This window comes from Myotis nattereri (assembly GCF_964212035.1).
Source record: "Myotis nattereri genome assembly, chromosome: 7".
Taxonomy (NCBI): Eukaryota; Metazoa; Chordata; class Mammalia; order Chiroptera; family Vespertilionidae; genus Myotis; species Myotis nattereri.
Window position 1 is genome coordinate 61,675,325 of NC_138082.1, and position 17,501 is coordinate 61,692,825.

Here is a 17,501-nt window from a genome sequence, read left to right on the forward strand (position 1 = left end):
CAAAAATAGTTATATAAATAGCTAACTATTAAGGTGAGTGTAGGTAAGAAGCAAATCAAGAGAGCCATCTCAAATTTTCTACCGTTTGGTTTTATGCAAAACTCAAACCATTTCTCTCTCTTTAGAAAAGATCTTAAGTTAGATCAGAATATGTAAATTCCAAATGTTCTGTTTTTCAATATAGATAAGCATCTGAAAGAGGGGTCTATATTTTTTAAATATAAGAACTAATTTTTTTTAAGTAACCATGACTTGTTATTTATTATTTCTCTTTTTAGCGGAAGTACAAAGTGAAATTGAAAGAATCTTTGAGTTGGCAAGATCTTTGCAACTGGTTGTTCTTGATGCAGACACCATCAATCACCCAGCACAACTTATAAAGACATCTTTAGCACCGATTATTGTTCATGTAAAAGTCTCATCTCCAAAGGTAATTAGCTCATCTCCGGCTTAAGGTTTAGCAGCTCTTTTGTTTTTTCCTCTGTGCTTTTTTGTTCATGTGCAAGGAGAATGTCTTGTGTAAACCCTTTTTAATGAGCACAGTTTTAATTCCCACAGTTTGTAAAGGTTCTAGAAGTTCTGAGAGTAAAAAATAGTCCATTTCTTCAAAAGGTCCACAGTCTATTGTGGCAGTTATGCAGGAATATAAGAGAAACAAAAAACTAAGAAAGGTGAGGAAAAGTGAACTGGCTTTTCAGAGACTTTGGGTTCTATTTTGGTAAATTTCTTGGGTAATACTGATTCTTGTATCACCTATATTTTCTCCCCAGTTGAGAGAGTACATTGTTCCGGAAAGGTATCTAGATTTATCATATATAAAGCCAAACATCACCATATAAAATGTCCTATGGAAACATTGCAGACCCTTACATTTGTGGTTAGGTTGGATTCTTCAAGGAATATAATTATTCTGTGGTGATGCACATGGGATATTTGCCATGTATCTTCAGGCCACCAGCAGAGAGAAAAATGAGAGAAAGTGAGACAGCCTCCAATTGGTCACTTTTGATTTGGGTGTTCTTTCATTTTTTAAAACTGTTGATAATGTAAAAAGTGATTATAAAATATGTACCCTTGGGAGGTACTACCTTAATAATCAGGTTTTTTTCAGCACCTCCAAGAGTTCATTTTAATTCCAATTCAACTTCCAACCAGAGCAGTAGTCTCCTCTCATGGGTGGAGAACGCCTGCAGGAGCTAGGCTTTCCCCCAGCCCTTCGGATGTCCTCGGCCTTCCATCTCTGGCGCTGGTTCTGTGCAGGATGAGCTTGTCCAAACCGAGCCAGGCCCTTTGGGGAAGCATTAGGATGGATTGAAATTTGAAGCACCTTCACTGCAGTGCGATAGATTTCAACCCTTCTCACCTCCTGTCCCGGTCACCCCCAGTCACCATGGGTTCACAAGTGCAGCAACTGGGGTTCTGGTAGCCATATGTGCTGAAGTATCATAGTACACTAGTACTATTTTTGGGAGAGGGTCCTGTTTCAGCTAAGAAAAAGTTAAAGGAGAGTAGACTATATGGCAAAATGCAATTATAGCAGTGCTCAAAAGACAGATACATCACTGGTTATATGTGGCCATATACCAGTACAAGTGTTTTGCTTAGCTTTCTATCAAGAAATCATCTTATCAATGTAAAATTAAACTGGGATGCCTCAATAATTACTATCGACAAAAGGACCCAATGTATATAAGTGACTCTGATATTTATCTGACATTGAGATAGTGAACCAAAATATGACAACTGATTTTGGACAATAAATGACCCGGTACAGATCAGTTCCTCCACTTTTGCAGGACTCCACTTTTGAAATCTCTGGGTAAAATCCAGGGTGGGAACTCAAGATCCCACCCAGACCTCACATGGAACAAAAATAGGATAAACATATCAAATCCATTATAAGTGAAAGTCAGTGTAAGTGGATGATGTCATCACAGAGTTGATATATGTGATTTGTCACTTTGTGTTTTCTCTCTATTCATACTCAGTGCTAAACAGACTATTAAAAGGGGCCTTGGTTTGTTTGGTTTTCTTCCAACTCATTGACGGTATCTCAGACCTGTGTCTTCTTCCATCAGGTTTTACAGAGGTTGATTAAATCTAGAGGAAAGTCCCAAAGTAAACACTTAAATGTGCAACTGGTGGCAGCTGATAAACTTGCACAGTGCCCTCCAGTAAGTACAATCATTTTTGGTCTTAATCATTCTTGATTAGTTAAGAAAGGGTAGTGTTTCTTTCTATATTAGCACTAGAGGCCCAGTGCATGAAATTTGTGCATGGGGGGTGGGGAGGTCCTTCAGCTCAGCCGGGCCTGCACCCTCTCCAATCTGGGACCCCTCGGGGGATGTCTGACTGCCTCTCGCAATCCAGGACCGCTGGCTACTAACTGTTTGCCTGCCTGCTTGCCTGATCGCCCCTAACCACCTCTGCCTGCCTGCCTGATTGCCCCTAACCACCTCTGCCTGTCTGCCTGATTGCCCCTAACCCCTCTGCCTGCCTGCCTGATCGCCCCTAACCACCTCTGCCTGCCTGCCTGATTGCCCCTAACCACCTCTGCCTGTCTGCCTGATTGCCCCTAACCCCTCTGCCTGCCTGCCTGATCGCCCCTAACCACCTCTGCTTCACCCCGCACCTGGGACCCAGGATTTCCTCCTCCATCCAGTCACAGGCACCCAGGACCTGGGCTTCCCTCCCTCTGTCTGGCCGCAGGCACCCAGGACCAGGGCCGGCTTCACCCAGGCCAGCAGCAACTGCAGGCACCCGGGGCCATGGGGCGGGCGGCTTGTCCCTCTCCCAGACTGCAGCCCCAGGCACTCGTGCCTGGGACCACGGGGCGGGCGGCTTGTCCCTCTCCCAGGCTGCAGCCCCAGGCACTCGTGCCTGGGACCGCAGGGTGGGCAGCTTGTCCCTCTCCTGGGCCACAGGTGCAGCCACTGGCACCCAGGACCATGGGGTGGGCAGCTTGTCCCTCTCCCGGGCCGCAGCCTGGCTTGTCCCCATTCCTCTCTCCCCAGTGTTGAGTGTCTGAGCCATTACGGTGTGATGGCCATTTGCATATTAGCTCTTTATTATATAGGATTGTCATTTTTATTCTAGATTGATAGTGTGGTGGTATGTTATCATAAACCTGAGGAATTTCTTAGAACAAACTGATGCTGCCATGTTGGCTACACTCAGGCATCCCGAACTGGGTGGTGTCTGTCATGTAATAAAAAACGAACTTAGTGTCCCATATCTAATGTCCTTAACTGCTACCTTGATTACCTGGCCAATTCAGCAAACTACTGAGTCAATGTGTATGCTTTTATGAAAAGAAAACCTACTGATTTGACTTTCCATTTCTTTTCTGCCTGAAAGTTCTGATAGGCATAAAAGATTATGGCATCGATGGTTGAGAATTTATTGGAACTAGAAGAGCCCTGTGGCTAGAGCAGATGAAGAGGTCAGGGTTAAGTAAGGTGAAAAGCCATATTATGGCAGCGTTTCTCCTAGTGCCGTTGCCAGGAAACAGCTGCTGAGTTGGAAGCCAAGCAAATGGTGGGAGGGGGTGGGGGAGGTAGCAGGTATCACGTGGGTCACCAATGGTTGGTCAGTGTCTGCACCTGCCCAGCTGACTTACTATTTCTGTGCCTGTGTTTCTCTAAAGGAAATAACTTTTTTCTACTGATTTGATTCACTAGATTTATACTCGTGTAAGGATTGTTTATGCTCTGAAGAAGCTTAAAATTCAATTCAGATGTTTACAGAGCCCAGACTATGGCCTGGCCAAAATGGCTCAGTCGGTTGTCCCATACACAGAGCAGTTGACAGTTTGATTCCCAGTTGAGGCACATACCTGAGTTGCAAGTCCAATCCCTGCAGCCAATTGATCTCTCTCTCTGTCTCTGTCTCTCTGTCTCTCTCTCTCTCTCTCTCTCTCTCTCTCTCTCTCTCTCCCCCCCCGCCCCTACTCTCTGTCCATGGGTGAAGATTAAAAATAAAAAGTACAGACTCTAGAGCCAGATTGCCCGATTTCAAGTCCACTGTAGTCCACACTAGGATTACATCCCTAATTATGTAATCTTTGGCATGTACCTACCTCATTGGGTTTGTGTAAAGACTCAATGAGTGAGTATGTGGTGAAGCTCTTAGAATGTGCCTGACACATGATAAGCACCATCTAAGTCAGCCGTGGGCAAACTACGGCCCGCGGGCCGGATCCGGCCCCTTTGAAATGAATAAAACTATTGAAAAAAAAGACCATACCCTTTTATGTAACGATGTTTACTTTGGATTTATATTAGTTCACACAAACAATCCATCCATGCTTTTGTTCCGGCCCTCCAGTCCAGTTTAAGAACCCATTGTGGCCCTCGAGTCAAAAAGTTTGCCCACCCCTGATCTAAGTGTTTTTGTTATAATTACTGGATGTACATGCGCCGGGCCATGTCTAACCTGTCAAGCTCTGTAAGGACCTGTGCCGATCTGGTTTACTATTGTATTGCAAGCTCCTACATAGTAGGCCCACAATAAATATTTAGTAATATTTGTACAATAAGAGTATTAGTGAAATTTATGCCATAAGAATAATAGAATGTCTCTAATCCTTATAGTTACCTAGTAAGATAAGCATTATTATCCCCATTATATAGGTGAGATAACTGAAGACAGAGAGGTGAAATGGTTCTCTAAGGTCACACAACAAATTAGGATTAGATTTATGATTTATCTAGTTCCAAAACCAATTTCCGCCCCTCACAACCCCACCCAACTATACACACACACATACACACACGCGTGCGCACACACATGCAACATGCACCTGGTTACCTGCCTGCAGATAATTTGGATAACTTGGAGTCTGGAGTGCTATGTTAAGAAGTCTAACTTCACATTGTCTACTGATGAAGCCCATGTACATAGTGGAATATATGATTAAAGCACTGAGCAAATATAGAAGAATGTATTACCCAATTGAAGGATGCTGACCTTTACTGATCAGCAACCAAAAGCCAGGAACTATGCTATTGTTTCCAACTTTTAGAACAATCTTATAAGGGTAATTTTATCAGTTGGGGTCTTCTGGGAAGCAGAGACCTAAATGAAATTAGAGCTGCAGATTGATTGAGAAAATGCCTATGTGAGATTAAAGGGAACCAAGAAGGAGAGCCTTCAGACCTGCTGTAGGTCTGGCCCTGGGAAGGGAGAAGGGGAAGGGGAGGATGGGTAGAAGGAGCCTCAGACTGTGATGCAGCCTTGAGACATCTCAGTCACCTGGATGTGGGTCCCCAGAGAAAAGGTTGCCCATTAGAGTGTTACAGAAAAACCAGAGAAGAACCAAGCAACACGCAGTGGTTCTCAGCCTTCCTAATGCCGCGGCCCTTTAATACAGTTCCTCATGTTGTGGTGACCCCCAACCATAAAATTATTTTCATTGCTACTTCATAACTGTAATTTTGCTACTGTTATGAATCGTAATGTAAATATCTGATATACAGGATGTATTTTCAGGGGTCGTGACCCACAGGTTGAGAACCACTGGTAGAGAGATGGAGTTACATTTATTATTATGCATGGGCCCAGAGGAAAATGTCTCTCAAATTCTGGGTGAAATAACACAGGAAGTTTCCCGTATTTATACCATTCCACCTTCTTTGTCTCCCAAATATGGGGTTTTTCCAGTTCCCTTTGCAAGTTCTTAAAGGGCCCTATGTGCTAGGGCTTTGAGACCTCGACCAAAGGCTTGGCCTGACCCAGCACTGATAACTTTGTCTGGAGAAGGTTTAATGGCCTCTCTGAAATGGGAGTAGTCTTATTTTCCTTATTATTTAAGCCAGCAAGCATTTACAGAAGCCAGAAATAGCAGGGTTAAAATTTCAAACAGCAGTTTTTATATAAGATGGATGCTTCAAGAGGAGTCTCATGTTGGGAGAAATATCCCGGCTCTCGTCCCCCTGAGGCGCTCCGGCGTTGACAGGCAGCAGCCTGGGGAGCAGGGCCTCAGCTGGAACGCTGTGGTGGATGCTGAAGGTGCAGCAACCCAGGTGTGTCTGCTGCCTACACTCGTCATGGCAGGTTCCAACTCAAGGGGAAATCCGAGCACGCGCCTCGATGACTGCCCTAGCGAATAACATTATCCTCACTTTCTAGAAGAGAAAGCTCAGTCCCTGGGTAAGAAACTTGTTGGAGGTAGGAATTCATAAATGAGCCCCAAGATCCAACCTTAGATCTGTCTGACTCTAACTTCTGTCCACCATGCCACTCTACCTTTACACGCAGCTGTGTGATGTAGCTGAATCTTCTGATCCCCAACATGGACATGCAAGAAATAGTCCATTTTCTATTTTGACCCCATCCCACTGGGCAGGCAGGATATTTACCTATGCTTGAAGCCACCCTAATCCAGAGCAGAACAAAGACCCCAAGTCATAAGTGGGGGGTTGGTGAGGAAGTTGAAGGGAGTGGGGGGCGGGGGAGCGTTCCAAACCTGAAAACCATTCACCGGTGCGTGTGATCCTCAGGGAAGGATGCTCTGCTGCATCAGCCCTCATGCGGAACAGGGGGCCTTCGGCAAGGCAGGGAGACACACAGCCCGTCCTCTCTGGGACATTGGCAAGGGAGCTCCCTTTTCTCTCTCTCTGAGGGAGGGGACGTGTCTTCCTCTCTTCCCCTCTTGTTGCTATTAAAGGAACTTCCTCTCTGCTTTGGTTGTACTAAAAGCACCCCCACTTTCTTTTGTTTCCAGAGGTAGTTAGCAAAATCTCTCCAACCCATTTAGGCTTTTGGGAAACAAAACCCGGTGGGGGGGTGGGGAGGGGGTTGGGGGGGATTGAGAGCTGGCAATTTCCTGCCACGACCCCCATCCTTCCCACCCCCACCTCACGCCAGACAAGGGAGAACAGACCTGCCACCTGCTTGAACGGTAGACAAGAACAGGAGAAAATACAAAAGGAAAATCACAGATTAGTATCTCAACACTTGTTTGCCAAATCTACCTTCACAAATGTAGAAAGCTCTACGCTGTGAGGGAGGCTGGTTCTGTGAGGCCCAGAGGGCGGTGCTGAGATCAGTGGGAGTTTCAGGAGCAGGTCTGAGTGGACTTGAGAGCAGTGAGGCCCGTCTAATTTCACTTGGCAGTGGTCACTTTGGCCCACTAAGAGGAAGGCATTTCACAAGTCCGCCCAAACGCAAATGCTGAAAACAATAGGCGGGCTTTCTAAGCAGTGAGCTCCTTGTCTCAGGGGTGAGGGTGGAGTAGGCTGTGTGAACAGATGTCAGAAATATTGTGAAAGCAATCTCCTCTGGTGAAGGCTATGGGTATGGTCGGCTAAGATATAGATATTGTATCTAAGATTCCTGCTTGACTCTCCAAGACTCTGATTCTGTCTAGATTTTGAAAGTGACCAGCATAGAGATATTATTGAACCCAGGTGGGCTGAGGAGCCCAGGGAAGAGGAGAGTATAAGATCCATCAGGTCAGATGATATCTTCATTGGTTCGGAGCATTATTCAGATCAGAAATTTCTCCAGTCACGTGTTATTGGCAGGGAGCTCTCCATGTCCCAACCTGTTGCTGGTGGCAGTAGGCTTCTTGCGATGTTATGAGGAAAGGAATTTTCTGAGACTCACATGGGAGAATAAATAATATTTATTGACATGGTACAGACTCCTGAGTTTCCAAGGTCCCCTCTCCCTCTGTCCCACCACAGAAGTCCAGCTATATCCTTACAAGAGCTAGGATTAAAGCCATTTCTAAAATTAATGTCGACTCCATATTTGCACAGTCCAGTCCAGCATCAGGCTAGCTTAGCTTGTGTTTTCAGCTGTAATCCATTACGTGTAGTGTCCACATAGCTGTGGGCCATGCAGCTTCTAGGGCTACTTGGCTATGGGGGGAACATGGGCAAGTGCAAGAAAGCAAGAGCAAAGCCAGAGGAACGAGAGAGAGCGAGAGAATTCCTTTGTCTACATGTGGATATTAACCTTCTAAGATTTCTCAGGCTTGCAGTGGTTCCACCCCCTCTAGCCAATTATCTTTGTTTTCAGGTTAGACAGACAGACAAGTACCTCCCCTACATCACCCCAACTTCACTGCCTATGCACCCATCTTCCCCTTTGTCCAGTCTTTCCCCCAGAGATCTGCAGGGAATGGACTGGTGGTGCCCTGGGCAGAGTAAAGTTGCAGCTTCCTGGTGAAGCTGCCTGGATGACCATGGACGTCTGGCTTTCCCTTTGTTTTCTTTCTGTCGTTAATATTAATAACTAGCTAGTTTCAACAGTAACAACCACGTGGGCATGTCTGAGGACATGGCATCCACGTCTCCATCTGGTTAAACCACGCAGACTCCAAATACTGAGTCCTCTCAGTTCCATGTGGCTCATCTGCAGTTAACCCTCTTGGCAAGAATTAAAATACATTCAGCAAACATTAGTTAAGCATTAGGTTGGTACCTCACAAGGTGTGAGGGATACAATGGCATGTTCTTGCCTTCAAAGAGTATATAGACTAATAAGATTACAGTTTGTTAAGTCAACTCTTGGCAAACAATTTGGTAGGTGATACATCTCATGGATTAAAGAGAGATTTAGATTAGGGGTCCTCCACCTCAGCACTATTGATATTTTAGGCTGGATAATTTTTTGTTGGCAGTCCTGTGTGTTGTGAGATGTTCAGTGGCATCCCTGGCCGTTAGCAACCCTCAAGTGTGACACATGCCCCCTAGGGGGAAAAAGTCACTCCAGGTTGAGAACCACTGGATTAGATTAATGATTAATATATGCACAAGTTTGGGGTAATAATGTTATAAGAATTCTCAGTAAGTTATTCCTTGAGCTACATGTTAGGTGAATTGAACTTGTTTTTTCTGTTTTGTTTTGTTTTTGCTAATATGATCTTTCTGTAAGAATGAGTTTAACATTTATTCCTAATAATTACTAGAGAAAATACTTGTGTCTTATTAGGGGTGGGGGATGGTTGATGGATGCGGTTTGGGACTTCATATGAAGATGGAGAAGCAAATGTTTGGTAAATAAATTTTTGCTGAAGCATCTTTAACAATGGGACACAGAGAGGACTTGGATCAAATGGGCCTTGCTGGGTTCCTGTTCCTCTCACCTGATTTACAGTAAACTAGTTATCTGTGATGACACTTGCCTTCCTGGAGCTGGTCCTCTATCTAAATTCCTTTTAGGCAGCTAAGGGGCAGTTTAAGGATTTAGTGTCTTAAAAATAACCAGCTTAAAATAATCAATATCCCAAAAAGGCATATTTTGGGGTGGCAAACTCTGCTCCCCCTGTTTCCTGGGTAAGGCTTCTTCTAAAACTTTTTCAGTAACTGGTCACACAGTAAGTATCTTAGGCTTTGTGGGCCATTTGGCCTTCTTTGCCAAACTACGCAACTCTGCCTCTGTAGCAGGAAAGCAGCATGGGCAATGTGTGAAGGAATCGGAATGTTCCGGTCAAATTTGGTTTATAGGAGTAGGAGGCAGGCTCCATGTAATCGAGCCCAACAAAGTTGCCACCCTAGTTCAATCTAGGACAAAGTCCTAGTTATTGATTTCTGCCCAAACAACTGGTTATTTATTAGTTCTAGTTATCTATGACTGTTTTAGCTATGACTGTTCTAGTTTTCTATTGCTGTGCAAAAATCTACCCCAAAAGTTAGTGATTTCCACCAACCACCAGTTGAGTTGGTGGGATTCAGCTGCATGGCTGACCTGCTCCTTAGCAGGGATGACTGGAGGGCTGGGCCCAGCCAGCTCCTCTCCCTCTCTGTGTGATTTTAGGAACTTTCCATGGGATCTCCTCAACAGGGATATGCGCTTCGGACATGGCAGCTCGCAGGGCTCCAAGAGCAAGTGTTCCACTCTCTCAAGCTTAGATACTGTGTTTAGATACTGACACAGCATCACTTCCCTGGGTTTCTGCTAGGAGTCACAGAGGCTGCCCAGATTCAAGGAGAGGGGACACACTGTCCATCTCAACATGGAAAATATCAAAAAGTTGGTGGCCATTTTTGATCTGCCACAGACAGAAAGACGAGCTGGGAGGATGGGCTCCTGAGCAGTTCTTCTCTGGAAGAGAGGGGGCTTTCCTTTATGCCCACTCTAGGTTCACAGAAGAAAAGGTGGGATGCAGGCAGAAAAGGGCCAATGCCAGTGGTTGGCAAACTCATTAGTCAACAGAGCCAAATACTAACAGTACAACGATTGAAATTTCTTTTGAGAGCCAAATTTTTTAAACTTAAACTATATAGGTAGGTACATTGTTATTAACTTAATTAGGGTACTCCTAAGCTGGCCTTTGCTAAAAACGTCCTCAATCTGATTGAGGTATGTTCGCTGAGGTCAAACCCTTCCAACTCTCCCATCCATACTCGTCTTGTATACTTGTTTCGTCTATCTCCTTTCGTTCATCCTCTCTATATGTCCAAACCATCTCAACATACCTTTCTCAATCCTCGACACTACATCTTCTTTAACTCCACAATGTTCCCTAAAATTAACTTAATAAACTTTACTTAAAGTTTTAAGTCAACTTTGCACTGTACATGTGCTCCCGCATGTGGTATTTTGTGGAAGAGCCACACTCAAGGGGCCAAAGAGTTGCATGTGGCTCACGAGCCGCGGTTTGCCGACCACTAGCCTATGTGATTAGGACCCACAGCCCCTTTCTAGACCTTTTTATATGAGCCACCTGAATTTGCATTTATAATATACATCTCTGCACTATATTGTTAGATTTCACTTGGCTTCTTCAAGGTATTATACCCATTTCCTTTTCAGAGACTTTGAAAATAGTACATTTTAAGAAGGCCAAAGTTCAGATTGCCCTAGTACTATGCGAGCTACATAATGCCTGGGGAGAAAAGCAGATAGGCAGACAATTGAATCTATAAATGAAATGTAATCCTTTAATCCTACTTAGTTACTAGTACAAGCTGGCTTGTGTTACCAGCAGCTGACCCGCAGGCTCTTTGAGCTATATGATTTTTTGTGTGCGTGTAAAATGACATTGATCGCTCTCTCTGCCGTAGGGGAGCTCATCTCCTCCACAGTCTTACAAACTTCTAACATTACAGCAACCATAGTAGTTCTCGTCTATCACCCTTTATTTCCATTGCTGAATGGACTCAGATTTATTCTATTAAACACAAGAACTCCAAAGCGAATGATAGTGCCCAGTGTCCTTGATCGTATTCCTATCGCAGTAGTCATTTTCCATGGCCCTTCTAGAGTCATTTTACTTAAATTATTTAGAACCGTATGGACTCACCCATCTATTTGAAAGTGCCGTCCCCACTGATGAGTTCATTATTACGGAGCCTCTGGATGTTCATAGTTTAACCTTTAACTGCTTTTGAAAAAGAGAGTAATCGGTTTCAGATGTTCCCTTCATGAAACAAGGCCACGTGGGATCTTGTTTCTCTCGGTCCAAAGGAGACGATGCTTGCTGCCCGGGCTCAGCCACCCAACTTGGGTGTATGGCAGCTGTGGGCAAACTACGGCCCCGCGGGCCCGTTTGAAATGAATAAAACTAAAATTAAAAAAAGACCGTACCCTTTTATGTAATGATGTTTACTTTGAATTTATATTAGTTCACACAAACACTCCATCCATGCTTTTGTTCCGGCCCTACGGTCCAGTTTAAGAACCCATTGTGGCCCTCGAGTCAAAAAGTTTGCCCACCCCTGGTGTATGGAGTTAGGGAGAGCTCACTCCCACCAGTGCTCCTTACAACACTGGATTAATATGAATTTAAAAACATTGGATGCATTTTCTGCAGACTGTAGCACTGGTTGGGCTTGTTATAATCTTTGAAGGACAAGGATGGACAGAATGGAGCAGTGTGGTGAGGAAATGTGCTTGGGTACATAATGAATGTCACAGATGATTAAAGAGAGAAGCTAGAAGGGCTCAGGGTCACTAATGTTCCTTGCTTCATGTTTTCCCCAGCAAATAGTGGCAAGAATCCTGACTGTCTTTCCAATTTAGCTCATTGAAGTGGAAACTGCTAGCGCCCCATAATATTGGTGGACCTCCTCCAGGGGTGGGGAACGTCCGGCCTCTGGGCCCTATAAGGCCCTTAAAATCATTTGCTCTGGCCCTGCCAAGGCATTAGGGGTGAGTTAATTAAATGTTTGACCAAATATAGCAGGCTTATTTTTAAGTTGATAATTTTGTATGGCTCGTGAATGATGTTATAAATATCCAAATGGCCCTCGGCAGAAAAAGGTTCCCCACCCCTATAACCTTGGAAAATCCCTTTTAACTCACAGTCCAGTTTCCTATTACTAGTTGACTCAGGACATAAAAAGAAGCGTTAGTAATATAAAGTGGTTTTGAGCCCTAGCTGGTTTGGCTCAGTGAATAGAGCATTAGCCTGCGGACTGAAGGGTCCCGGGTTCGATTCCAGGTCAAGGGCATATGCCTGGGTTGTGGGCTTGATTCTCAGTGGGGGGCATGCAGGAGGCAGCCAATCAATGATCCTTTCTCATCATTGATATTTCTATCTCTCCCTCTCCCTTCCTCTCTGAAATCAATAAAAATATATATTTTTTTAAAAAAAGAATGAGTTTTGATATGAAACAAACACTGGTTGGCTATTTTGTAATCAGCATTACATGTTGGCCATTCAGCCATTTCATTTTACTGAATGGTATTTGGCAGTCTTTTTTTTTTTTTTTTTTCTCTCTTAATGGTGGCAGCAGTTTCAGGATCTTTATACACTGGGTGTCCAAATTATTATGAGCACCTGACATTTGTAGGCAAATTCGCTATAATTTCACACAGAAGTTCCTAGAGGGCCAGACCATTATAAATAGGGAAGCAGGTTGTTTACCAGGACAGTAGAAGTGATTTTTTTCTGAAGATATGGGTAAACAACGCGATTTAACAGCCTTCGAACGTGGGATATATATAGTATTTCAATAGCAAGGAAATAAACATATTCTCACCTCTATTCTTTCTTTCTCCACTTAGAAATAGGAAAGTTGTCCCACATGCGGTTTTATGTATGTACAATAAATAGATGTAAAGCAATGCTTAGATAAAGGAAGAGTTTGCATATATTTAACCTCCTAAATAGCTAATATTCAGTAAGGCACCAACTTTTTTTTAAAAAAAAAGTTACAATTCAACTGCAAAAATAACTCCTAAGTTTCATAAACTTTTTATTTAAAATGTTCAGTAGCAATTTCCTAGATGAAACGTATTAGAAATTATGTTAGTCTTAGTGAGATTCTTCCTTGTATGCTAGAAAATATGTGCTTCATAGTTATAAGGAAAGACTTGCCCACTCCCTCTCCATATCTTCCCTCCCAAAAGAATGTGAAAGGAATAAGGGGAACCTGCTCTAATCCTCAGTGTAGGACCTAAAATGTGCTCTGTCTTCTGTAAACACTTGGATAACCCACCATCGCAGTTCTTCCCAGATTTTCCAGCTTTGGGCATTGATAGTCCCAAGGATCACTCAGTTCTGAGCAAATAAGATGGTTGGCTGCCCTACTTCAGGCGCCCTCCCTAGGAAGGTTTGTGATGCTCTATGAGTAGAGGGCTGGAAAGGTCATTAAGTACTTACAGTTTTTATAGAAGACATTGCAGATCTTCATTTCCACTTGATTCAGCTTCAGTCGTTCCCTTTCCTTCTTTCCTACCATTTTTGTTCTCTGAACCACTGGATGAGCTAAAGGCACGTTTTCCACTCTTGTCACCTGTAACGCTTTAGTTTTTAATTTTTCTGAAAGAGCTTATCCAGGAAAGGGTTGATGTTTTAATGGTTTGTTTCGACTCCTTTGTTCACTTCTTATGAACTTCAGTGGCCCCATTATTTCTGTCCATTTCAGCTGGAGGAAATGTCCTGTTGTTATTGGGGAAGTTGAGGTATCTTTTTCCCCACTGGGTGCTGGGGGTGGAGTCCTAACCATATCTCGAGAAAAAGAATTCTCTGAGGCTCCCACAGGAGGATAGGTGATTCTTTTGTGTGTGGAATTACATCTCTGGGCTTCCAAAGTCCCATTTCCCTTACTCCAGTCCTGGAAGGAGTGTAGCTGGGTTTTAGTAAGGCTAAAAACAAAGCCAGTGCCCAGTTTCCATTCTGTGTTGCAGTCGGGTCCAGTTCAGCATCAGGCGAGTTACATTCATTAGTCCATTGTGAGTGGGGATCCACATGGCCGTGGGCCACACGGGAGAATGTCAGAGCCCCACAAGCCAGGAGTCAGCTGAGAACACAAGACCAACAAAAGAGAAAACTCCTTTGTTTAGGGGATTAAATATCCCAAATTTCACACCCTTACAGTGGCTACACCCATTCTGGACCATGACCTATTCTCAGGTGTGACTGACAGCAAGCAGCTTTGCTCACCGCCCCCCCCCCCCAACTTTACTAGGCATGCGTCTATCTCCCCACATCCAGTCCCTTCCCACAGTGATCTGCCAGGAATAGATTAGTGGCTCCCTGGAAAGTGTAAATAAAGCTTTAACTTCCTGATGAAGCTATCCAAATGACATGCCTGTAATATTTGGCCTTCCCTGTTACTAATAACTAGAGGCCTGGTGCACGAAATTTGTGCACTCAGGGGTGGGGGGGGGGCATTCCTCAGCCTGGCCTGTGCCCTCTCACAGTCCAGGAGCTCTTGGGGGATGTCCGACTGACGGCTTAGGACATCCTAAGCCATCAGTCGGACATCCTTAGCACTGCAGCAGAGGCGGAAGAGGCTCCCGCCACCACCGCTGCGCTCACCAGCTATGAGCCCAGCTCAGGGCTTCTGGCTGAGCGGCACTCCCCCTGTGGGAATGCACTGACCACCAGGGGGCAGCTCCTGCATTGAGCGTCTGCCCCCTGGTGGTCAGTGCACGTCATAATGACCAGTTGTTCCACTGTTTGGTCGATTTGCATATTAGCCTTTATTATATAGGACTAGTTTAATTACAATAGTATCACTGTCATTGGATGTCAAAGGTGTTTGCTGCAGTAGTGCTTTGAAACAACCCAGCATTACCCTTATCTCGGGCAGTCACCGATGGCATGACATCACAGAGTGGGTAACTATTCATGGCCCGTGACTGTCCCATTACTCACACCCTCTTCTGCTGATTAGGCAGCCCTCTGAATCCGTATCCCACGCTGGAGGCCTCACTACTGCATAGTAAGAAGCTAACTAGACTTGAACCTTTACGTTTATGAAAAAATAGACAAAGCTGGTTCGCATAATTCATTAGGCTGCTTCTCTTTGAATTTCATGTATAATTTAAAATTTTCTTCCTATTATTCTCACACTCTAACACTGGTCTAGTCATTTTCCTAAACAGTTCACAAGGAAAATTGTCATAGATGTACAGCCTGTAAAATTCTTCTTTGTTGAAAGTAAGTCACGTTGTCAGTATTTCATTCAGAAGCTGAAATTTGCTTTCCTCTGTGCTTTTGAAAACCTGAAAGCAGTTTCAATTCATCTTGCATCCTATACCTGTCGTTTTTAGCAATGCAAATACATAGTTTCCTAGAAATTGTCTCAAACAAACAGCCATGTGCTGATATAGACAAATTCTATCTATTAGCAAAGAAAAATACTTTATTAAAATGACTTGTAATTAAGTGTATGTTTAATTGTACCTGCAGCCATGATGATGTAACATGTGGGACAGTCAAGTAGACATAAGCCTCATTCAAACAACATTCTGCAATAGGTGCTGCTTACCTGTCTTTTCCCTCTCTGGGCTTTGCAATTCTGGCTGTGATAGTCAGGGCCCCAGTTCAGGTGTCCCTGGAGGGTTCTTTAACTTGGGACTTTATGAAAGCAAGAAAATGACTTATTGAGACTACACATTGGGGAAAACCCACATTATAGAGTGAGGCCTATGTATTTGAATTACACAGTTGACATAAATAAAAGTATGTGAACAGCTGACACCAAACAACATACAGTCTAGAATTTGCTGCCGGCTTTAGCCTGGAGTGGCTGACGGAGTGGTCCTTTGTCCCCGTGGTGGCCAGTTTCCTGTTCTTCCTGTGCCATCTGTCTCCGTCAGAGCCTGTGCATGCTCTTTGTGGTAGGGAGGTTCTTGTCCAATCACGGTCGCACTGCAGTGCTATCGGAGAATTCATCGTTTCTATCAGAGCCTTATGGACACTTCTCAGATTCTGTATTTGTAAAGTAACTGTTGAAGCTTTATATTAATGGGGGAGGGGCTTTTAATTGCAAGAGACAGAAATTCTCTTAAGTGACTTTCGTGGAAAAGGGGACTTACTGAAGGGATATACATTCCTGCAACTACAGCAGCTAGCTGTTTCCGTCTCTCATGGGCCATATGGTTCCTTTCTTCCATTGTGTCTTTGTTTCTCTTTATCTGTTTTGTTCCTCTTACTTTTACAGATAGAATTCTTTAGCTTCCTCATAATTTCCCCTCCCTCATAAGTTCAACTTTCACACGCCTCTCTCAGCCTCCTTCCAAATCCAGAACTTTAAGCTGCAGCTTCAAACATTAACTGACTCAGTCTCTTTATTGTTCAACTTAAAGTCCCAGGGTGACATAGACTATCAAGGACTTTTTAATACTTGTCTCTCCCACCAGACTGTATGTTTCTTGAGCATAAGGATATTATCTGTTTTCTTTGCCACTGGATACCCACAATGCCTAGCACAAAATAGTACTGAGTAAATGTTTGATAAATTAATATAACATGGAGAAAACCATTTGAAATCTACTAATAAATGTTCTTGGAGGGAAAGGTTTCCACGTGAGTTAAATTGGTTAAATCTTCTCAAACACCAGTTGATTTGGATTGAAGTCATCTTATTCAGGGTCAAAATATTCAGTAAAGAATAATATGATGAAAGCATTCAAAGAGTACGTGTTGGTGGAGAGATGGTTTCCATGGTGACTTCTGCTTCAAGAAGCCCTCACACTAATGAGTGAGTCAGTTGACTCACCACAAACTCAAAGTCATCCAGTTGCCATTAACCTGCAATCCAGCAGCAGTATTAGTGCTGATGGCAGTAACCCTGTTTGATTCATTCTCTGAGAGGTTCTTGTTTTGACAAAAAGAGCTAATAAAAGCAAGTGGGTGGTGGTGGAGGTGGTGGGAGAGAGAAGGTGCAGATCAAGCTGTCGATGGCTGGGGTATGCTTTCACTTACCTATGGAGTGGCCTTTCTCTCTGCCATGGTTTTCTGACTGTCCCTCCAGGGAACCTGTGTCCTGGGTATATTCTGTCTGTGTTCCCGATCACACTGCAGTGACAGAGGGGCCACTCTGCTCCTTGGGGAAGAAGAATGCTCCTTGATTATAGGCCAGATGAACTTGCTACTGCCTGAAGCGTGGACACCACATACTTCTTGTGTGACCCCCCTCCCCTCCCACAATGAAATATTCCTCGTTCTTGTCTTTTTAAAAACAGTTTCACATATTTCACACAATGATCTTCTGTTAGCAGAAGTCACTGTGATTTTTTTGTATTAATCCTAAATTTTCTTTTCATATTGTTTTATCATGAGATGGATAACATCATTTTCACCAACATTCTGA

The 17,501-nt window shown here is 43.9% G+C and overlaps 1 protein-coding gene across 8 annotated transcripts in view; it reads left to right on the forward strand.

The window, feature by feature from the left end:
* CACNB4 (calcium voltage-gated channel auxiliary subunit beta 4) overlaps nt 1–17,501 on the forward strand; it is a 231,839-nt gene that overhangs the window by 210,131 nt on the left and 4,207 nt on the right. For all 8 annotated transcript variants that reach the window (XM_081095537.1, XM_081095538.1, XM_081095543.1 and 5 more), the window contains 2 exons: nt 279–430; nt 2,079–2,174. In XM_081095537.1, the coding sequence (XP_080951663.1) occupies nt 279–430; nt 2,079–2,174 (248 nt within the window). The remainder of the gene's footprint in view (nt 1–278; nt 431–2,078; nt 2,175–17,501) is intronic.